This window comes from Heptranchias perlo, chromosome 16 (assembly GCF_035084215.1).
Source record: "Heptranchias perlo isolate sHepPer1 chromosome 16, sHepPer1.hap1, whole genome shotgun sequence".
Lineage (NCBI taxonomy): Eukaryota > Metazoa > Chordata > Chondrichthyes > Hexanchiformes > Hexanchidae > Heptranchias > Heptranchias perlo.
Genome location: NC_090340.1, coordinates 48663070 through 48687450, shown reverse-complemented (window position 1 = coordinate 48687450; position 24381 = coordinate 48663070). Strand labels below are relative to the sequence as shown.

The 24381-nt window shown below is 41.6% G+C and overlaps 1 protein-coding gene across 1 annotated transcript in view; it reads right to left on the bottom strand.

Annotated features, from left to right (window-relative positions):
- gan (gigaxonin) overlaps window positions 1–24381 on the bottom strand; it is an 87237-nt gene that overhangs the window by 39933 nt on the left and 22923 nt on the right. The window contains exons 2-7 of the mRNA XM_067998092.1: window positions 19644–19758; window positions 17958–18308; window positions 5627–5841; window positions 4683–4804; window positions 3077–3189; window positions 997–1146 (exon numbers count right to left, since the gene is read on the bottom strand). Coding sequence (XP_067854193.1) covers window positions 997–1146; window positions 3077–3189; window positions 4683–4804; window positions 5627–5841; window positions 17958–18308; window positions 19644–19758 — 1066 coding nt within the window. The remainder of the gene's footprint in view (window positions 1–996; window positions 1147–3076; window positions 3190–4682; window positions 4805–5626; window positions 5842–17957; window positions 18309–19643; window positions 19759–24381) is intronic.

Genomic DNA, 24381 nt, shown 5'->3' with positions numbered 1-24381 from the left:
TTGCCTCCCTGCCAACTTCCACCTTTTATCCTCCCCCTCTCCTGAAGGTGTTAATTCCTTGCTGAGGTACAGTTTCATGGGTGTCACAACTATCCAGGTACTTTGCCCAAGTGTGAGCCTAGACAGTGAGTATTGGCAAGTGATTTGTTGGACAAGGTGTTACATTAGAGCTGAAACTAATCTGCTTTCACCTGATCTGCATAGATGCTCTTCCAACAGACATCTGTGGAAAGTGATAAGGAATGGGAATCTTAGCCTATTTTCCCCATCCTAGTCCAGGACTGCTTATGCTAATTGCAGCCCCCCAATCATGGACCTGGTTGAAATCAGTTAACTGAGCACAGACTGAGGTTGAACTTGGAACATTACTAAGTCACTAGATAAACTTGCTGAGCCATCAGTGAGACAAAGTGCACTTTAAATCTATATTGTTTAACACAATATACAACACTGGGTTGTAATGGTATAGGCCATTCTGTATTTACTACTCTTAGCAACTGTTATCAACTTGGGGCTGGTTATATTGCAGGTATCGGTAGCATGTGATGTAGTGCCGGCAGATGCAAATTATACTGCTGACCCTACAATGTGCTCTGGTTCCAAACAACAAACCTGTGACTATGCTTGCTTCTATAAAATCACAAAGCTAACTGACTTTGAAATGCTGGTTAAAATGTAAGGTTTGAAGAGAGCTTGTTGCCCTATTTTTATTTTATTTTTACATATTTAACAACGCACCTGACAAAATTCTATCCCTTTTGTGGAGGAAGAGCAGTACCCAACAGTGCCCAGTGATGTGGTTAAGAGACAAACAATTACTGGTCCCTAAACTTTAGTTAATTCAACGGATGAGGTTCACTATTCCCCAGGGGACAAAACATTTTAACAGTACAATACAATATTTCAACTACAATTGCACTGTGATTGCACAAGTCAGCATGCTGTAATGAGGAAATTAGCATTTCTCTCCACATAGTAAATTCAATGGCCCCATACCTTTCGAACCATAGTCATATTAGGTTGTTTTGTCCACATCTTAGTGTGAATGTCATAGGCCTCCATAGATAGTAGCTCCTTTTCAACATCCTCACCTCCCAGAACATAAAGAACTCCATCTATTGCCACAATTCCAAAATTGTGTCTTGCCTGAAAATACATGTACATTTATGTTTAAAAACTGAATAATCAATTTTAGCCATACTGTTAGGGAGAAAGGTCAGAGTGAGGATTAAGTGATTTCCAGAACTGCACAGTTAGCAGAAACGTGCTCAACTTTGAAAAATGGCAACCTCCTCTTTGCTGTTCGAGAACAAAATTCAAATATTAAAAAGTAGATTGGGCCGCTGCGATGTAAGTAGCAGCCCTCAGGTAAGTGAGGTAGTGGTGATAATTTGGGGAGGGGAAAGAGAGTGGTAGCAGTGGACGGCAATGGCCTGCGTTCATTGTATGTAGGTTTGGGAGAAGCTCTCTTGCTCCTCCCGACTCCACATTCAGGTAAGTATTTTATAAAACCTTATCTATTGGTTGCAGCCTAACAGGCGGTCCCTTTAAGGGCTGCCTGTTAGACTGCATATGAGCCTGGCTTTACTGAGTGCAGCCGGCACTAGCGCAGCTGCCTCAGGGCAAACCAATCTTGCAGTGGGGGCCTCAAACAGGTGTTAGGTCCTTTGCATATGCAAATAAGGGGCCTAACGCCTGTTTTGGCCTTTACCAATATGCTGGGCAGCACACTTCTGGCTTGTGCTGAACTTGTGCTTCCTGCCCGCCATATTGGAGGCTTCGTAGGCCGTTTAGCACCTAAAAAAGATGCCACGCGGCAGACTTTCTAGGCCACTGTCCCTCTAATGCTAGTGTGGCCAAATCTCAACAGCCAGAAAAAGAGAGCTGTGTATCAACAAAGAATCACAATTTTTAAATTTAGTTTACTATTACGCTCACTGCTATTTTTATGATTACAAACAGTACAAGTACAGTATGCAAGAAATTTTAAACCTAGCCCAATGCGACCATTTCATTTCCCCCTCTCCCTTTCACTCCCCTCCCAAAGCCACTAATTCTGCTTTCTTTCAGAGTTACTGGCAGGGGTGGGGAGAGTTTTGCTTCAAAAACTTTAAGCCATACTCCAAACAACACCGTACTTCTTTCCTACAGTAGAGGGCAACGTGCCTGTGGTGGCACTAATTCCACTCCCCCTTTGTTCTGGGACGGTTTATTGTTGAAGAGATGAATCTGGAGGTGACAAAGAGACGGATGAGGGTTTCAGCAGTAGGTGGGCAGTGTTATGGAGGTGGAAGTTGGTAGTCTTTATGATGGAGAGGATATGGATTCGAAGGCGACACATTGAACAGTCTTGTTCAGCCTGAGACAGTGGCTAGGAGTCTGCGGCGAGGTTATGGACTTTGTGACTGAAGACTATGTTTTCAGTCTTCCCAAGTTTACTTATCCAGAATGGATGCCAGACAAGCAGTCTGACAACACAGAGGCAGCAGAGAGGTAGAACTGGGTGTGGTCAGCATATATGTGAAAGCTGACTCCATGTCTACAGATGATATCGCCAAGGGGCTGCATGTACATGAAGGAAGAGGAGGGGACCAAGTATGGGGCCTTTGGGACTCCAGAGGCAACAGTACAGAACTGGGAAGAGATTCTCTGGCTATGCTCACACTAAGCTATACAATGGAGGAGAACTATTGGAGAAGGACGTGAAAGGCTGACCATGTGAAAGGCTGCAGAGAGGTCGAGGAAAAGAGTCACACAGAATGTTGTTTTTACTTTGCCTATGGCCGTTTCGGTAATGTGGGATTGGTGGGGGGGGCGGGGGAAAGAGAATGGAAACATGTTGGCTAAAAACAGTAACTGTTCCATTCAGAATAAAGAAACACAGAGATGCTTACAATTCTGCAGGTTTACCAAAATTTACTTTTTTATATATATAAACCATTTTGCAAAACTGGTACTGCTCAAACGTAATAATTTTTAATTACATTAATAAAATTGCAAGAAACCAACATTAAATGTACTTCAGTGAATCATGGGCCAATACATTAAGAATAATGTTCAGAATGCAGACACTTACCTCATTCATTGGAGGAATGGGACTCCAGCAGTTAGTATCGGAGTCATATTTCTCTCCTGAACCTAAAGTCACTTTGTCTGAATCCTGGCCACCCAGTACAAAGAGGAACCCCTCTACAGAGAGGGGAAAAAAACATTTTTATTCAAAATTCTAACCATTATTTTGATACAGCATTTTCATAACATTGCCACCCCACTATAATGATCCTCTGTCTGGAAGGGAGTGGTTGAAATTGAACAGTTCAAGCCACAGGCATCTACAGAATGCTGCCAGCAATATTCCTTTATCAACCTGGTAGGAGGCACTCTTGCAATAAAAGTAAGAAAATGATTTTTCCCTCGCGCTGACAATCTAGTCAAAATGGCAACCAGAATGTATCAGTCAAGCTGAGGATTCAAATTTAAATTTAAACAGAGAATCCAATGTGCTTTTTAAAAAAAGAAATGTGAAACAGTATTTACTGCCTTCGCAATATAAAATGTTTAAGAATAATCTGAATATCTGATCACAAGATTGGAATACCCCAAATACATCTGAACCAATTATATTTTTTGAAACTCCAAAAGTTTTTTTTTGGATCAAGTTATAGTTTTCTTTATGATGCACAAATATAACAAAAAAGTTCTGAAAAATAAAATAGCAAAAATAACTCCGAGTCTGATTTATCTTTTGGAAGGCAGCCACAAGATTTTTTTTGGGAGGATAGAAGGGTGAGATTCAATATTGGAAATTTTTCTCAAAATAGGATCATTAAGATTTCAGTGTAAAGGATTTAGAGGAGAGGTTTTTCTTATTGCTTTAATTTTCTTTAAAGTACCTTTTATATATCTGTATTATCTAAATTGGAAGGCCTGATGAAGCCCCATCACAAATGGGAAATTACTGAAACTGGCCATAACTACTCATACAGAAAAAGTATCGACATGTTATGCTAACTTACTGGATAAACGTTGTTTGATTGTTGGCAAGAATACAACATCAGTTTTAACAGCATGCATCAACGGCCCAGCCAACTTTCAGTCTCTGCAGCAGTTGTTCAGAGCTGCTAACAATTTCATAAAGCGGTTTCAAGGAGTATTTGGTGGGTGCTCAAATCAACTAATCAAAACCTCACTTGTAACATGTGCTAGATAACAATCTCTGAAAGTGGGTAAAGATTGAGGATTTTTTTGGTCCATGTCAAGGAAAAACACTACCTTTAAGTTATTATAGTAAGCTCATGTAAGAGGATACAAGTAAATACAATGGTCTGTTGTACTTAAATGATGCAAGTCACACCCAATACCACAGGAAGTTTAACAGCCCATCATCAGCAGCCATGATTCAACTTACGTTACAGTTTTTTTTATTGCTTAATCATCTGCTGACTTAAATGTAAATCCATGAAAAACTTCTCGATGGATTTCTGGCATTTTGTGCAAGTATTGTACTTTTATTCATACTAACTTCAGGATGTATGCATAAACTAATTACGGAGAGAGGTACAGAGAGTGGATGTCTTACATAGTTCATTCATTAGTGAATGTCTGTAACTAGCATATGCTGTATCAGATGAGATGCTGTGTTAGACTATCTTCTATAAACTATAAACTAGCCACATTCTTACCAGCTGACAATATTCCATGGTTAATACGTGGAATACTCATTGGGGCCAATTCTATCCAAAGTTGTCTGTTACGATCATATAACGGGCACATGCACCGCATCACAGCTGTAGGTTTCCGTGTACTAAAAGATAATGAAACAATGATCAATTAATGCAGGTATTTTTACCATCAGAAATTCATGTTTTTTTTTACACAAAGGCTTGCTAGTACATGCTATGCCTACCAGAGACAGTGGTGGAAGCAGAATGCATAATAGCTTTCAAAGGGGATGTGGATAAATATTTGAACAAGAAAAATTTAAAAGAGTATGAAGAAAGGGTAGGGAAATAGGATTAAGTGGATAGCGCTTTCAGAGAGCGGTCACAGCACAATAGATCAAATGGCCTCTTCTGTGCTGTAAAATTCTAAGAATTTTTTTGTGTATGTTCTCCTTTGCTATCCATTTCAAAACAATTCTGCTGTACCCATTTATGATTAATTCGTCATTCAACAAAAATATTTTTGATTTAATTTTCATTCCCATTCCCCCTTTTGACTCTGTTCTATGCAACACACTATTCCATGTCTGATATGGTGAGCAGGTAATTTTCTTCCCTGCTTCTGTTTTGCTGTATGCTGCAACAGTTTGGGTTGACCTGCCCCTCCCTCCCAATTTTCTCGTTCAATATAGGGGAACTGGACTTCAACAGGAAACTTACTGACTGTATGGTATTTTGCAGCCATACGCCCATGTCCTTCTATCTGTGGTGCATTGCAATGCTCAGTGCTACTCCTACTCCAGCTTTGCACAATTTATTCTCATCAAATTTATAAAAACAATTACATTTAAACAAATGACAAGACTCGGGAAGGGGGGAGGGTTGCAGAAAGAATTTTGCAAATAAAAAAGGTTCATCTTTACCACAATAGTGAAGTTCATTTAAGCCGATTGGGCTGGACTCACCTCCTTTCCTCTCCACCCACTGTCACTATACATTCGGAATATCCTCGAGGTTTGAAGGTAGCCAGCTGAGCCTCTCCTTCTCTCTGGCTGAGAGGAATGTTGGTACATTCTTTGACGATTTCTCGCACCACAGGTTCATTCAGCATTTGCTCTCTCAGATAGCTCGGATCCAGGCCATTTACCCAAACCACAGACATCACATCTTTCATGTGAACCTAAAATAACAATTACATTTTTTCATCTCATTAAATATTTGATGTGTTATATATCTGCAGCTTTCCAATTTCTAATGATCAACCCCTTATTTCCTTGTGCAAATGTTGTTGCAGTAAAATAAAAACAGGCCGTCAATTATCCATAAACCTTTTAATCAGCAACTTTTGAAGTGACAATATTTCTACACTGTGTACACAGCAAAATCCGACTTGTGAACAACCACCAAACAGAATGTTATAACAAGAGACCGAATATTTCGACAAGAGTCTGGAAAAAAGGAAAATATCTAGAATTTTTTGAGCAGCTGGGTGTCTAACACAGACAGAAATCCATCACTGTGTTTAAATATCTCCGACTCAAGCTAGTTATGCAATCTACACCCACTGCAGGGTTTCTGTCTGACCAATATTCAGGGCACACTCTCTTCCTGTAGGGATACATCACACCTACCTAAGCCGAGAGACCATAGGTGCAGATTGGCAGAGCCGAAACTTAGGGATCCCATCAAGGCACTGGCTTGCAGAATTTTCTGGAGACAGTTGGGAAGAATCACAACCTCAAGTGACAGGTCTACAACTCCAGTTTCAATTAATGACCCAGGATAATTCCCAAGCTAAATTTGCTGCACATAGTAATATAACCATATTGAGTATAAAGATGGGTCCAGATTACTCAATAGTTTGAACTAGAGACTATTAAACACGGTGATGGATCTCTTTGTGTTTGACAAACCTGAACAGCGCCTTGGAGTACCGTGTACCTGCCTGCCTCATGTATCAGATTATTAAATCTTACACAGAGGGTTAACTTGGTTCCAAACTTTTTTTTGCTAGATGTTTCACCTTGGAGCCACCTCGATCCCAAAGTGACCCTGCCTATCCTGGTTCAAAGGGGTACTGTCACTTGTCGGTCATTAGACACCTAACAAGCATAGGTTTGAATCTTTTTCGGTGGTCAGCAAGTACGAGAATCATTTCACAAAATTCACACTGGATGACATTTTAAATCTTTTTCATTCAATTTTGAAAAAGAAAAAGGTTCAGCCAGAAAAGTGTAAATTCCAACTACTTCCATAAACTAAGAACTTATTCTGAAACTACTTACCTATCTGTCCGGCGTGACATCACAATTTAGAGAAGAAAACCAGAATAGAAATTCATTAAAAATGTGCTGAAAGCTGGATGTACGTGTGGTTATCAGGTGTGAACAACATAAAGTATCCGCTAAGCTGTATAACTCACTGATACAGTGCAGATTCATTTATAAAGAAAGGCCACTTGAGCAGCCACAATCTACAGCATTTCCTAGCATGAGTCGCCATCTTCAGTATAGGGGAGGCAACAGCAGAAAACTGGAGATCGAAAACACTAAGGCATATAAACCAGGCAATATCTGTTAGATATTTTTGCTGCGACCACCCAACAGATTGGAAATGACTTTTCAACCCAGGCATCACGATGTAGATGTGAAATGCATTGCTCATAGTTACAGTGTAACTGTGACAATGTCACTGAATCCCTTTTAGAATCGAGACTGAACGAAAAGTAATTCTATGTAGACAACATTGACGTTTTACATCAAAGATTCAAATGTTTGGCTTTTGAATTGAAAAATGCACATAGCTTCTATAAAGATGCAAAACTGGGTACTACAAAACAGAATTAAGGAAATATACAGAACACAAACATTTTTTACATTTTGAACAACGATGTCCTCTTTCAGTGCTCAGGGTTAAAATACAAAATTCAAACATGCCTTTGTATTTTTGGCATCTAGCTAGTAACATCATTTCTGTAATGATGGTTAGAAAAATTTCTTTTTGCTAACATATTTATATTACTGCCTCTAGGTGAACTGGTTACTTGATGTAATCTTAGTTTCATTATGTGAATGTTGTTAGTTCAACTGTCAGTAAGTGTATAAGTGTCAGAGGTGCCAAGAGCTTCTCTGATGGTATCTTAGCAAAATCAATCAAAAAGCTACTGTGATGTTGAGTGATAGGATGTTGATTCTCCTTCACAATTCTTCCATTTCTGTACTAATCTCTATGGTGAGTGGGGGGGGGGGGGGGAAGAGGGGGGAAATGTTATGGGAGGTTCAAATTTGGAAGAAGTTTAAGAACTGGTCACCAGCCTATTCACTGCTCCAGTCCAGAAGATTGTGCAATGCGGTGGGTGAATAGTGGTGAGTGGTGGTGGGTGAATAGTGGCCAGTGGCGGTGGGGAGCAGCGAGGGGCGGTGGGTGAATAGTAGTGAGTGGTGGCGGGTGAATAGTGGCCAGTGGCGGTGGGGAGCGGCGAGGGGTGAATAGTGGCCAGTGGCGGTGGGGAGCGGCGAGGGGCGGTGGGTGAATAGTGGTGAGTGGTGGCGGGTGAATAGTGGCCAGTGGCGGTGGGGAGCGGCGAGGGGCGGTGGGTGAATAGTGGCCAGTGGCGGTGGGCAGCGGCGAGGGGCGGTGAGTGAATAGTGGTGAGTGGCGGCGGGTGAATAGTGGCCAGTGGCGGTGGGGAGCGGCGAGGGGCGGTGGGTGAATAGTGGCCAGTGGCGGTGGGCAGCGGCGAGGGGCGGTGGGTGAATAGTGGTGAGTGGCGGCGGGTGAATAGTGGCCAGTGGCGGTGGGGAGCGGCGAGGGGCGGTGAGTGAATAGTGGCGAGGGGCGGCGGGTGAATAGTGGCCAGTGGCGGTGGGGAGCGGCGAGGGGCGGTGGGTGAATAGTGGCCAGTGGCGGTGGGCAGCGGCGAGGGGCGGTGGGTGAATAGTGGTGAGTGGCGGCGGGTGAATAGTGGCCAGTGGCGGTGGGGAGCGGCGAGGGGCGGTGAGTGAATAGTGGCGAGGGGCGGTGGGTGAATAGTGGCCAGTGGCGGTGGGGAGCGGCGAGGGGCGGTGGGTGAATAGTGGTGAGTGGTGGCGGGTGAATAGTGGCCAGTGGCGGTGGGGAGTGGCAAGGGGTGGTGGGTGAATAGTGGCCAGTGGCGGTGGGGAGTGGCAAGGGGTGGTGGGTGAATAGTGGTGAGTGGTGGTGGTGGTGAGGGGAGGGAAGATAATTGAAAAAAACATGCCTGGCACAACAGTTACTTCAGGAATTAAAGTTCAAACACATTCAGTTTTAAATATAGATCCTGTGGATGCTGTAAAGCTGAGCTTCTACATTTTTGTTTTTGAAGGAGTGCGCTATACAAGAAAGGTTCAACAGTCATCACTGTTATTATTGGACTATGTTTATCTTCTTACTTAAAACAATAACTTGAATACAGCCACAACCGGAACAATCTTCAATCAAACATCTACAAATAAAAATGGGATGGACTGTTATTTTTCCCAGAACAGATCACTGGTACTACTTGAAGTACTGTATTCAGATGGTTATTAAAGAAAGCAGAATGATGGCTAAATCCAAAACTCATGGAACATTCAGGAGTTAAAAACTACACACAAAAAAAACAACCTGTGCAACACACTTAGCAAACCTAAAAATTGAATGAATATCTATTTCTTATAAACATGGATAACAGAGTCTGCATGATCCACTGTGGTGCTTGTGAAGTCAGGGACTTGTGAGCAACAAGGAAGAAATTCTACATGGTGCTGCAGTTATGTTGCTTATTTAACATTGTTTTGTCAACACCTTTGCTGTGCCAGTGGCACAAGGGCAATACTATGCTGTTGTTGTAGGCTGTTGTCAGCACAACAGAGACCAAAAGCTGTCGTGCTTTGTTTTTGTTTCTTGCTGGCTGTGGCATAAGCCAATACAAAGCCTGCATTTCAAACTTAAGTATCACAAATACTCCTAATACCCACTTCATTCAATTTCTAAGGACTGTAGAGAAGCGACTGAGAAATGCTGATGGGACGATCGCTAAAATGAAAACACATTTGCATTTGGAGACTCTACCCTCCCACATTCTACATTGATGGAAGTAGGCAGTCTAACCGCAGATCTCACACCCGTTTCTCTTAAAATGCTATCAGTACTACACCAGTTGAAGTAGAACAGCAATATAAAAAGAAATCAACTTAAGGCTAGAATGTAAGGATCCAGTATGAATGTCAATTTAGAACAGAATTTAATAGATACATTATTGTTCCTAGTGAATTTCTTGAATGTATTCAAGCTAGTTTTCTGGAGCAATATGTTCTATAACTAAGAGGGCAGGTCATACTAGATTTAGAAATGAGTAAAGAGCCAGACTTAGTTAATAATCGAACAGTAAGGGAACATTTATCTAACAGTGATCATAATATGATTGAATTCAATGTTAGGTTTGAAAAGGAAAAACGTAACACAGTAACTAAGGTTCTAGATTTTGGCATGGCTAACTTTAATGGGATGAGACCGAAATGGACGACAGCAAACTGGTCAAAACCATTATTGGGAACAGTGGGAGGTGTTCAATGAAGAACTTAGCTTAATACGGGACCAGTATATACCCATAAGGGGCGAGAGCTCTACATATCAAATAAAATAGCCATGGTCAACAAAAGAGGTGAGCGATAACATATAACTAAAGGAAACAGCATACAGGAGTGCAAGAATAGTGCAGATCTAGTGGAATGGGAGAGATATAAGGAACAGCAAAGGAAGACAAAAAAATATATAGTAAGAGGTGCAAAAAGGGAATATGAAAAGAAACTTGCAAGGGATATCAAGATTAACACAAAGTTTTTACAATTATATTAAAAGTACAACGGTAGTCGAGGGAAATGTGGGTCCTTTAAAAATAGATGTGGGTAATTTTGCAAATGGAAATAAGGAAATGGTAGACTTGTTGAATAATTACTTTGTGTCAGTCTACACAGTAGAACAAGAGGATAATATACCTGACATTCAAGGGAAACTAATAATGAATCAAGGACAGGAACTCACTAAAAGTTAACGTAAGCAAGAAAACAGTATTAGAAAAAATAACGGCCCTAAAGACTGACAAATCCCCAGGACCTGATGGTTTCCACCCCAGGGTTTTAAAGGAAGGAGGTGAGGAAATTGCAGATGCCTGAAAAGGACACGGACCACTCTAAAGTAAAAATACTCAATTGGAGGAGGGCCAATTTCAGTGGGATGAGAACAGATCTGGCCCAGGTAAATTGGAATCAAAGATTGGCAGGCAAAACTGTAATTGAGCAGTGGGCAGCCTTTAAAGAGATGGTTCGGGTACAGTCTTGGTACATTCCCAGGAGGGAGAAAGGTAGGGCAACTAAAGCCAGAGGGTGCTAAATTGGGCCACGTAGCGCCTGTTGTTTCGGCACTACACGGGCTCTCTGACATCCAAGATGGCGTCTTGGATGTGCATGCACGTTTCCTGCGTGACGTGCGCCAGATGCCATCTTGGTATAGGAGTTTGCGAAGGTGCAGATAACGAACGCTGGAATCATGTAAAGTAGGGAGAAAATGGCATCAATCAGTGTGCAATGCTGATTTAAAGTGATAGACACCATTTTTGGACTTAACGCTCAACTCAACGCAAAGTCTTAACCCCGACCATCTGAACGTGTCTTAGAGTGCCTGGAGGACCCCCACCGGCGCTATTTAAAGGGACCATACAGGATTTACAGGTTAGCGGCTGGATTATTGCCTCTGGCTGCCGAGACATTTGTAATTGTTTCTAGAGGTCTCCCCAGACTTCAATACCAGGTTGCGGGAACATAGCCTAACATTTAGAGCCAGGACGTACAGGAGTGAAGTTAGGAAATGTTTCTACACGCAAAGGGTGGGAGACGTTTGGAACGTTCTTCTGCAGATGGCAGTCGATGCCAGCTCACTTGTGAATGTTAAATCTGAGATTGATAGATTTCTGTGAACCAAGTGTATTAAGGAATATGGGGCTAACACGCATATATGGAGTTAGGTCACAGGTCCACCATGATCTCAATGAATGGTGGAACAAGCTCGAGGGGCTAAATGCCACGGCCACTTGCTGCCTCTTGATATGCACCACCTTCTCCTGCAAGAAAGCGGGACATGTGCCTGGGTGATGTGCCTGTCATGGTTGAATAGCTGCCAGTGTGTTTGGCCTGAGTTGTGGGTGGGCGGCTTGAAACAGTGGTAATGTGTAAGGGTGAGGGGAAGCATCTGATTGGAAGAGTTGAGTACTAATGGAAAGAGTTTATTGGTATGTGGGGGATGGGGGTGTAGTGCGTGGTGCAGTCAGTAGGAGGCACCACTTGACAGTTGACCTCACTTACCTTGATCACTCATGTCAAAGCATTGAACTTCTTCCTGCACCGCATCCATGTTCATGATGCTGTGCGCCTGGCATTGACTTCATCCCCCGCTGCCTCCCACTGCGTTTTGTGTATATGTCTGGAGGGCCTCTTGCCCCCCCCCTGCGGATATAGGATGTCCCTCCTTCTGTCCTCCTCTTGCACCCAAGGTCTCCAGTACATCAGCAGAGAACCTTGGTGCATATGCACCCTCGCAGGCCTGGTACCAACTCAGATCGGCAGATTGGTGAGGTCTGGCATGCAGATTGGAGGATGTGGGATTTAGTAGTGAGCATCCTTCAATCAATGTTTTAATATAACTCATCAGTGTGTAAACATAGGGATGCGATCTGCATCTGTGCTTTACGTGTGCAATGTCTGATCTCTGTTCAGACTCCATGCAGGCAGTAGGCTGTTGTTTTCAGCAAATAACAGGTACAAGCTGCCTTTACGAGATTTCTAAGAAAAATTCTCCCTTTAAGAGATGGAGCTCCCTCTGGTGGTGGAAATTGTGAATTGCATTGATTCCATGTGCAAGGCCTGGAAAGGAACGCCGATTGCAGATAAGTGCTCCCTTGGGACCAAACTTGCGTCTTGCCTGCCCAGGGTCCGTCGCCCAGAACGGACCCTTATCCAATTTTCCCCCAGAGTTTCCTGGATGACACAAAAAGAGATAGAGAGCAAGATGAAGCGGAAAAAAGGGGCGTATGACAGATGCCAGGTTGATAACACAAGTGAGAACCAGGCAGAATAGAGAAAATTCAGAGAGGAAGTGAAAAAGGAAAAAATAGGGGCAAAGAGAGAGTGTGAGAATTGACCGGCGGCCAACATAAAAGGGAATCCAAAAGTCTTCTCAGGCATATAAATAGTAAACGGGTAGTAAGAGGAGGGATGGGGCCGATGGGGAGTATAAAGGAGATCTACTCATGAATGCAGAGGGCATGGCCAAGGTACTAAATGAGTACTTTGCATCTGTCTTTACCAAGGAAGAAGATGCTGCCAGAGACTCAATAAAGGAAGATATAGTTGAGATACTGGGCTAAAAATTGATAAAGAAGAGGTACTAGAAAGACTGGCTGTACACTTAAAGTAGATAAGTCACCCGGTCCAGATGGGATGCATCCTAGGTTGCTGAGGGAAGTAAGGGTGGAAATTGCGAAGGTACTGGCCATAATCTTCCAAACATCCTTAGATATGGTGGGGGAGCGGGGGTGCCAGAGGACTGGAGAATTGCAAATGTTACACCCTTGTTCAAAAAAGGGTGTAAGGATAAACCCAGCAACTATAGGCCAGTCAGTTTAACCTTGGTGGAAACTTTTAGAAACGATAATCCGGGACAGGATTAACAGTCACTTGGATGAGTGTGGATTGATTAGGGAAAGCCAGCATGGATTTGTTGAAGGCAAATCGTGTTTAACTAACTTGATCGAGTTTTTTGATGAGGTAACAGAGAGGGTAGATGAGGGCAATGCAGCTGATGTGCTGTATATAGTCTTTCAAAAGGCGTTTGATAAAGTGCTGCATGGTAGGCTTGTCATCAAGATTGCGGCCCATGGAATAAAGGGGATACTAGCAACATGGATATAGAATTGGCTAAGTGACAGGAAACAAAGTGTAATGGTGAACAGTTGTTTTTCAGGAGGGAGGTGTACAGTGGTGTTCCCCAGGGGTCGGTGCTGGGACCACTGCTTTTCTTGATATATATTAATGACTTGGACTTGGGTGTACAGGGCACAATTTCCAAATATGCAGATGACACAAAACTTGGAAGTGTAGTGAACAGTGAGGAGGATAGTGATAGGCTTCAAGAGGATATAGACAGGCTCTCCCTCAAGTGGAAACATTTTCTCTACGTCTACTCTATCAATCCCTTTAATTATCTTAAAGACCTCTATCAGGTCAACCCTCAGCCCTCTCTTTTCAAGAGAATACAGCCCCAGCCTATTCAACCTTTCCTGATAATCATATCCTCTCAGTTCTGGTATCATCCTTGTGAATCTTTTTTGCACCTTCTCCAATGCCTCTATATTCTTTCTATAATATGGAGACCAAAACTGTGCACAGTACTCCAGGTGTGGTCTGACCATGGTCCTATACAGGTTTGACATAACTCCTCTGCTTTTCAATTCTAACCCTCTAGAAATGATTTGCTTTGATGGTGCTTGATTTTCCTTTTTTTGACCTTTATAAGGAAACATCCTTAGATACGGGGGTGGTGCCAGAGGACTGGAGAATTGCAAATGTTATACCCTTGTTCAAAAAAGGGTGTAAGGATAAACCCAGCAACTACAGGTCAGTCAGTTTAACTTCGGTGGTGGGGAAACTTTTAGAAACGATAATCCGGAACAGAATTAGCAGTCACTTTGACAAGTGTGAATTGATTAGAGAAAGCCAGCACGGATTTGTTAAAGGCAAATCGTGTTGTTTTTTGATGAGGTAACAGCGTGGGTGGATGAGGGCAATGCAGTTGATGTGGTGTATAGGGACTTTCCAAAGGCGTTTGATAAAGTGCCGCATAATAGGCTTGTTATCAAGATTGAAGCCCATGGAATAAAAGGGGCAGTAGCAGCATGGATACAGAATTGGCTAAGTAAAAGGAAACATAGAGCAGTGGTGAACAGTTGTTTTTCGGACTGGAGGGAAGTGTACAGTGGTGTTCCCCAGGGGTCGGTACTAGGACCACTGCTTTTCTTGATATATATTAATGACTTGGTCTTGGGTGTACAGGGCACAATTTCCAAATTTGCAGATGACACAAAACTTGGAAGTGTAGTAAACAGTGAGGAGGATAGTGATAGACTTCAAGAGGATACAGACAGGCTAGTGGCATGGGTGGACACGTGGCAGATGAAATTTAACGCAGAAAAATGCAAAGTGATACATTTCGGTAGGATGAACGAGGAGAGGCAATGTAAACTAGAGGGCACAATTTTAAAAGGGGTACAGGAACAGAGAGATCTGGGGGTATATGTGCACAAATAGTTGAAGGTGGCAAGGAAGGTTGAGAAAAGAAACTGAAGTAGCAAACGGGAATGTCTATGGATTATGGACATCCAGAAAGCATTCGATAAGGTTCCACATAAGAGACTGTTAGCTAAAACTGAAGCTCATGGAATTGAAGGCAAATTATTGACCTGGTTAGGCAATTGGTTAGGTAATAGAAGACAGAGAGTAGGGGCAATGGGTATGTACTGGAATTGGAAGGAAGTGACTAGTGGTGTCCCACAAGGATCTGTGCTGGGGCCTCAACTATTCACTATATTTATTAATGACTTCAATAACACAGTAGAGAGCCATATATCCAAGTTTGTCAATGACACAAAGATTGGTGGCATAGTAAGTAGTGTAGACCGGGAGCATAAACTTACAAAGAGACATTGATAGATTAAGTGAGATCATCCATTTTGAACCAAGAAAGGATAGATCCAAGTGTTTTTAAAATGGTGAAAAGCTAGGAACAGTGGAGGTCCAAAGAGATTTAGTGCTCCTATGCACAGATCACTAAAAGACTAATGGAATGTTAGTCTTTATATCCAGAGGGTTAGAATATAAAGGGGGAGGAAATTTTTCTTTAGCTATAACAAAGCCCTGGTTAGACCACACCTGGAGTACTATGTACAGTCTGGGCACCGTATCACAGAAAGGATAAATTGGCCTTGGAAGGAGTGCAGCACTCCAAGGGTTAAATTATGGAGGCGATTACACAAACTAGGCTTATATTCCCTGGAATATAGAAGGTTAAGGGGTGATTTGATTGAGGTTTTAAGGATTTTGAAAGAAATTGATAGGGTAGATAGAGAGAAACTTTTTCTGCTGGCGGGGGAGTCTAGGACAATGGGACATAACCCTAAAATCAGAGCCAGGCCATTCAGGAGAGAAGTTAGGAAACACTTCTTCACGCAAAGGGTGGTAGAAATGTGGAACTCTCGCCCACAAAAAGCAGGAGATGGTAGCTCAATTAATAATTTTAAATCTGAAATTGATAGATTTTTGCTAGCCAAGGTATTAAGGGATATGGAGCCAAGGCGGGTAAATGGAGTTAGGATACATATCAGCCATGTTCTCATTGAATGGCGGAACAAGCTTGAGGGGCTGAATGGTCTACTCCTGTTCCTACAGTTCAAGATGTCTCATTAGATAATCCTAAAAAGTTATAATCACTTAAAAAAGTCCCATTGTCTTTTGAACTATAATTTTGATACTTTTTATTTTAAAAAATTGTTCTCGAGAAGTAGGCGATGCTGGCACGCTGCATTTATTGGCAATCCTGAGCTGCCGAGAAGGGGGTGGTGGGCCTTCTTGAACCCGCTGCAATCCTTGTGGTGATAGTACTCTCACCACGGTGTTAGGTAGGAATTTCTGGAATTAACCCAGCAATGATGAAGGAACAAGGATGTATTCCGAAATCAAAACGGAGTATGACTTGGAGGTAAACTAGGTGATGGTGTTTGCATGATAATGCAGTTCTTGTCCTTCTTGGTAGTAGAGGTTACAAGGCTGAAAGGTGCTGTTGAACTAAACTTGGTGAGTTGTTGCAGTGCATCCTGTAGATAGTATATATTGCAGCTGTAGTTTTTTTTTTAGTTTAATCTTTTTCAGATTTCCATTATTCATCAACTTACTGTATATTTATCGGGAGTACTCGGCCATGAGTGGTGCTTCCTAACATAATTGGTTGTCTGCCATATAAATTACTGTTGAATTATTGTATTTAAGACACAAAGCCCATATTGATTAAGGAGATGAAGGAATGATTAAGGAATCCCTTGGATATTGACAACTATCTGAAAGTCCTTGGTTTTGCTGCACTTTGTTTTATCACTGATTCTATTTCGAATCCAATTTCAAGCATCCAAAAGCTCTTCTGCGTTTTTATTGCTGTCCAACTTACGTCCATCCTATCAGCGTTGAGAGATCACAGGCTTCAAGGCTGATATCCGCCTCCAAGCCTATATTTCCAACTGTATTTCTTATGTTAGTTTCCATAGCAACCCATGTTCAATAATCAAATGTTCCTACAATTTTAAAATACATACCACTCAACTTATCATCTTCGACTGGAATAGGAATGAAAAGGGCTGAAAAAGTAGTTTTAAATTATAACTGCAGACCCAAGAGAACAAAATATCCCAGCCAGATTGATAAATTAAAACACAGTGGACTCTTGACACAACTATTGCTATGCCACCCTTTTTGATAGCAGTAGCACCAATATGGAGGTTACTCAGTCTATACTAGTAAAGTCACAAAAGGAGAGAATATCGTCTGTTTGCATTATAATGGAGGCAGCAATGATGATGATACAGAGCTGGTGTCTTCTGGCACTGTAATGTAGATAGTTACTGTAACATTACATTTTGCCACTTTGAGTAACTTGCATAACTTTCACACATTTGGGTGTTAATTCTTTATTTTTTAAACCTTGGTCATTGTTAACTCACAGTGGCACTGAACGAGATTATATTTTTCCCAGTACAAATATGATTTAAATGATTTCCTGCATGTTTAATTGCCAATGCAAATAAAACTGCTACTTAGGCCTAAGGCACACCATCAGCCAGATACTTCTCCATTATATGCCATAGATGTGAAATTCTCAGTGATCAGTTGGAAGATGTTTATCAATAAATCTGAATAATGATCCCACAATTGCTAGTTTTCTGAACCCCACAATAACATTATTGCCTTGGAATCACTTCCGGGACTGCTATTCCATATTTAATAAATTTGTTTACATTCACTTTTTGTTTGCCTGGAGTCATGACAAAATGCTACTCTAACCAAATTCTCTTTCAACATCCTTGTTTATATGATGCTAAAATGTTATGATGAATAAGTAGTGAAAAAACATGGTAATTCACAAAATTAGTACTGTGACCATCAGCACAAAGTAATAAAAATTATAGTTTTTCTGTACCTTTCGAACCACAGGATCTTGGCAAATCCATTTCACCACTGCATCAAAGATGTACCTTTCATTTCCCACATTCAACTTTTCCAAAGAGATAACCTCTTTCAATTTTTCGTGGCCTAGTTCCAGGAACTCCTCGGTGTGGGAGACATCACGGAAGTGTGTTTCCAGATACTCTGTTGCTATGTAGTATACATGTTGCAAAGAGTAGTGCAAGGCAAAGTCACGTATGCCAATACAGTTCTCAGGAGCAATGCAGCCTTCCAAAAATTCACAGCACAGGGCTTTTAAATCAGTAAGGAGGAGAAGATCTGCAGCCTGTACAATATCCTGAATAGTGTCTTCACTCAGCTTAATCTGACAGAAAAAAGAGAATAGGTCGTAGAATACATACAACTCAAGAATCACATTGCCAGAATTTTAATGTTACACTCCCAGAATATACAGTTTATTCTTGGAAATGTTTATGCATTTGCTAGCCACAACAGTCATAAAAGTTTCTAACTACAACCAATCCTTCACTTGGGCGTCCGCACCACTGAGCTTCCAGTACTCCCCCTATAGAGGCTGCCTAATGTTAAGAGTAAAAATAAATCATTCCTGGATACTGGGTATTTTAAGACTTGCTCAGCTTTTTAAAAAAATATATAAAGTAGATTCTAAAATGAGCCACTTTAAACAACTGCACTTTCTTCATACAATAACCATTCATATACACTGCTGCAAAATCTCTTCCAAAGATAGCCATGAGATTCTTACTACAGGCACTAAAGTATTTTTGTAGTCCTTTTGCCACCTAACGAACACACAGGAATGTCCCAAGTTACAGTCGTATCAGCCCAGCCAAATATTACATGTCGTCAGGTCCCCTTACCCAACATAAAAGCAGCATATTTATCTTTCAGCCTTGCACATCGTTTACTCCCCCCTCCCCTAGTCCCACTCACTCATGAACAGATTTCCAAGTTCATCAACTCTTTCCCCACAATGGAATTTTACACTCATGGTCTTACCTTAACCTATTTCACTCTAATTGACTAATCCTATCGATCAGTGACCAATTCATGTCTCAACTAATCCAATATAATTGGGAGACCCCAATTCTGGGGCAAATGTTTCATTTTTTGTCACAGCAAGATTGTTCTTTGAACTCTTTAAAGAAGGCCATACATATTGATTATTAATCTATGTTTTTTACACTTATCAGAAGGATTAACATTTCACTGTATTTTGGTGATGCACATTTCAAGCCTTAAAATATATACTAGCAAAATAATAAAGTATTAATCCTTCTGACTGAAGTGTGAAAAAACAAACTAGGAACATACTCGACCAAAACGTCATTAATTTGTATTTGTGAAAACCATAGTGATAACATTAAAACCACTTTAACAGTGCAAAAATTAAAATATATTAGAATAATCATGATACTCTCCATAAATCTCCTTCATAATTTTCAAATCAACAACTATGGCCTTCTTTGAAGAGTTCAAAAAACATTGAGGCTAGATTACCACCAATTCATAATTAATGGGAAGAAAAATCTAACCCCTCCAGGGGTCCTTAGAAATCAAATTGTTCTGTGTAGCGTCATTTCGCCTTTATTGAACAAGACATTTGACCATAATGTTCCATAATAAAGAGTACACATATAATATACAAAGTCAATATAAAAACAGAAATGTCCTGTACCTGTCCACTGAACATATAATCCAATAATTCCCGCATAACAGCGACAGATATCCCATCTAGGACAATTTTATACACTGAACCATCATCTGTCGGAGCTGTATAATTCAATTTAGTCCTGAAATACAAACATCAGATTGCAATAAGTATCTAAAACTGTTACACTTTGCAGTATCATAAACACACAGCAATCACAGTTCAGCATGTTTGAAACTAAAACAAACACTGTTGTTCTTTATAATATGATTTCTTTTTTTAGCTGGCATTGTTACAAAGTGATTTTCTTGGAAATACGCAGTATTAACAACCAAAATAGCAAGAAATACTGTAACAGTGCTGGAAAACATATTTTATTTAGGTAAAATCATAATTCAACTTTTCCAGTGCATACAATTCATTGTCACTGTCATGCAGAAATCAAGACAAATATAGATTTCCTAATGCTGAGATCAGCCAAATAACCAACTGTGTTCAATTTGTGAAAATTCATAATTACCACTGCCATTTTCCATTACCAATGTTGGCAAAATGGTCAAGAAATGTAGGCATGAAATATATAGCAGCAATATTAGCATTGTGCAAAACTGGCTATTGGAACTGTAGAGACAATAATAAATTTGCTTATATTATCTGTAACTTTATAAATACATTTCACGGTCAAGATAAACAGTAACACTCAAAAGGATAAAATCATGTTTGCAACCATAAAGCATTTATCTATTGCATCACATTATCTGATTTTCTTCCAAACTATTAATGCCTTTCAATAAAACAAACATGTTTTTAAATACACCATTGCTGGTAAGTGTCAAATATAATGAAACTAATTTCTTTATCGCAAAAATTATGACAAATTATTTATGATTTTTATCATTCATCATTGGGATTAAGCCCCATAATGCTATTTATCAGAATATCTTCTGTATCGGCCCTGATGACCGACCCCATGACTCCCCCTGACGACCGAACCGCCCGATGACTCCCCCCACCCCTCAAATGACCGACTCCGACCCCCCCCACCACAAACAAATCTAAGACTTACCTGCTGGCATCTGCTCGCTGGCTATTTTCCCGTCCGACTGTCAGCCAGCCTGTCAATCTGGCTGGCCTGTCGGGCAGGAAAGCTGCAAAAAAAATGAAAGACGTCCTTACGTCAAAATCATAAGGACGTCCGTGAAACCCGTACTTCCAGGTTTCCCATCAGGAATTCTCCTCATCCCAGTTCCCAGTCAAAACTTACCCCAATGAGTTCCTGCTGTTGGGTAGTTGCCAATGGAAGCAAATCTCTTTTCTGCAAGGAGCTTAAAATCAGAGGATGAGACTTACTCATACACAGTGCTGGTTTCAGAGGAACATTGGCAGAGGGCCGTGGAACAAATTACTTGCTTGCCCTTTTGGCCAGGACATCATGTCTGATGCAGTGAGATCCATGGAGCAAAGAAAGTCTTTTTTAAAACAAGCTGGGTTGTTTGATCAATTCTGTAATTGAAGCACTAATTCCATTCCCAACTAGAAAGAAAACCATTATTGCAGATGTTATGCCAGGATCTGCACTTGATATTCTCTCCGGTTCAGCCCCAATGTGGGGAAATGTGAAATTATCCACTTGGGAAGGAATAGAAAAGTAGAATATTTTTTAAAAGGTAAGAGACTAAGAAATGATGGTAGTCAGAGGGATTTGGGTATCCTTGTATACGAATCACAAAAAGTTAACATGCAGGTACAGCAAGCAATTAGGAAGGCAAATGGTATGTTAGCCTTTATTGCAAAGGGGTTGGAGTAGAAGAGTAAGGAGGTCTTGCTGCAATTATATAGCCATGATGTGGAGATGCCGGTGATGGACTGGGGTGGACAAATGTAAGGACTTGCACAACACCAGGTTATAGTCCAACAGTTGGACTATAACCTGGTGTTGTGCAAGTCCTTACATTTGCAATTATATAGGTGAGACCAAACCTGGAGTACCATGTACAGTTTTGGTCTCCTTACAGAAGGAACAATGTACTTGCTTTAGATGGGGTGCCACAAAGGTTCACCAGATTGATTCACTTTACAGATGAGCTAAATCCCTGAAACTATTCTGCTCTAACCTTAGGAAGAGATATATTGCCCTGTGACTGTTTCCACTACACATTTTTGCAGACTGTCTTTGTATCCCAACTAGACAGGAAGTCAAAAACTTCACTTCAGATCCTCCCTCAGCTCTACATGCCCATGGATTGGCCATTTGAGCTGCCAACAAACTTACCATGGACGTCCTAGGTGTTAGCTTCCCTGATAGCTGCCTTCGCTCCTCCCACCCCCATTCTAACATATTAGATATGAATGTCACGGGAATGCCTTGACAAACCGCACGGTCATTCAAGCTGATGAGGTACAAGAAACACCATTTCTCCAACTGCTTCATCTGGATCTAACTCGCATTCCCAAAAGTTTGTGTGTTCTACGGATTTAACCAAACAAGCCGAATTTAACTTAATACCAATATTTTATTATAAATTAATCCAAACCTGAGAGGAGGTTCAGAAGAGAGAGTACACAAAGCTGGAAGTGGAAGGCAGAAAAGTAGTAAGTGAAATTGGAAGGCAGCGGAAACAAAGGCCAGCAGCAAATAAGGTCAAAATAGGAAAAAATGTTAAAAAGGCAAAATTAAAGGCAGTTTATCTGAATGCACGCAGCAGTCGCAACAAGGTAGATGAATTGACGGCACAAATAGAAGAAAATGGGTATGATCCAATTGCCATTATGGAGACGTAGCTAGCTGCAGGGTGACCATGGCTGGAAACTGAATATTCAAGGATATTCGACATTTAGGAAGGACAGGCAAAAACGAAAAGGAGATGGGGTAGCACTGTTTATAAAGGATGAGATCAGTACAATAGCAAGAAAGGATCTTGGCTCAGAAGATCAAGATGTAGAATCAGTTTGGGTGGAGCTAAGAAACAGCAAGGGGCAGAAAACATTGGTGGGAGTGGTTTATAGGCCACCAAACAGTAGTGGTAATGTAGGGCACGGTATAAAGCAGGAAATTACAAGTGCATGTAACAAGGGTAATACAGTAATCGTGGGGGACTTTAATCTACATATAGATTGGGCAAACCAAATTAGGCACCGGACACGATGTAAGAATTCTGGGAATTCCACCTTTTCCCTGAATATGTAAAACTTTGGCCATTGACCAAAATCCTAAGATGGAAGGATAGGTGAGAGGTCACCAGACGAATCAACAACACACACTGTGGAATGTGGGAGAATTACTGCTTCAGACATGTCTCTGTTTTAATGCAAAACCTACAGCAGGTGGTCAACAATCAGCACTAATTCGAGAGGCAGTCGGCCATTGAGAGGGGCAACTGCTCCAGACGTGGCGAGGCCATGCCTCGGTTCTGATGCAAAACCAATCGACACCTAGGACGTGGGATGAAAAGGAAGCCTTGTGTGGCAAGTGCTCAACAATCGGAATGAATTCGTAGAATAATGACCCATCGAGAGAAGCAATTGCAACATGATGAGAGACCATCAAAAGCCATCAAAGATTCTTAAGGACTTTGTAAGAACTGTTTAAGCAGACATGAAGTTCCTCATTTAACGACGAAGGCCATTGTAAGAGAGGGGTATATAAGTGGAAGCTTGAAACCCCTATCTCTTGGTTTGCTCTCTTGCTTTTGTTTGCTGTCTCTGGTTCTTGCTATCTTAGCTCTTATCTCTTTTCCAGCTCTCTCTCTCTCTCTCTCTTCCTCTTAGTTCCTACTCTTTCTTTTTTTTTCACCTGAGCCCTCGAGGGAGGAGAGCAGCTTCCAGTGAAACCAACGAACCCTACGTGAGAGAACCGGTCAGCCAGACCTGCAAATGCAAAGGATTGGTGAGCCTCGACCATACGTGTGTGCGTAAGAGAGAAAGAGAGAGGTGTCTCCAGGGTCCCCACCAACCTCTTAGTTTAGCCGGATAAAGTAGTGTAGTGGGTGTGTGTAACTCAATGTACTGCTGCGTAGGACGATTTTTATCGTTATTTTCTTCGTATTGACGGTATAATAAAACCAACATTCCAATTCAATTCAAACACCGAGTTTGTGTGTTCTCTGTGCTATTTGGCTACGTGATCCATCACCGGGTGCGTTATCATAAGTCCCGTTTTCCTGAACCCCCGATCCGTGAGGGAAAGTGTTCCTTGGCTAGACTGGGGACTAGATATCTGCACCGATCAATCCCCAAAACACCCTACAGGAAATGGCGAGCCAGGCAGGAGAAACAAGCAGTGTGGCCGTTGGATCACTGAGTCATAGCACAGTAGAATTGGAAGGGATGGAAAGGCGAATTAACAGCTATGCCTACACAAAGATTAATGTGGCTAAGCAGTGGGTTCTGGACTTGGTACACTCCAGCTGCCCGCAACAGAGTGCGGCGATGTGGACGGGGTCCAAAGACCATAAGAATTCTCAGGAGAAGGCCGTTTGGATGCTATGTCTCGTGAAACAAGTCCAGCTGTTAAGAGAGCAGCTGGACCGGCTAGAGCAGGAACTAGAGGCAGCAGATAGGGGAGCAGAAGCAAGGGGTGTAGTGTCGAGCCAGTTGTTAGAAGGCTCCACTACACAGAGCGTGAGATGAGTAACCAAGTAAAAGCTTCCCGGGCTGAGGTAGAATTCCTAAGGGGTGAGCTGACCGAGGCAAGAACCCTGGTTAGGAAGAGTCGGGATGAAATACAGGCATTAGAGTATGAGAATGCAAAGCTAGAAGAGTGCCT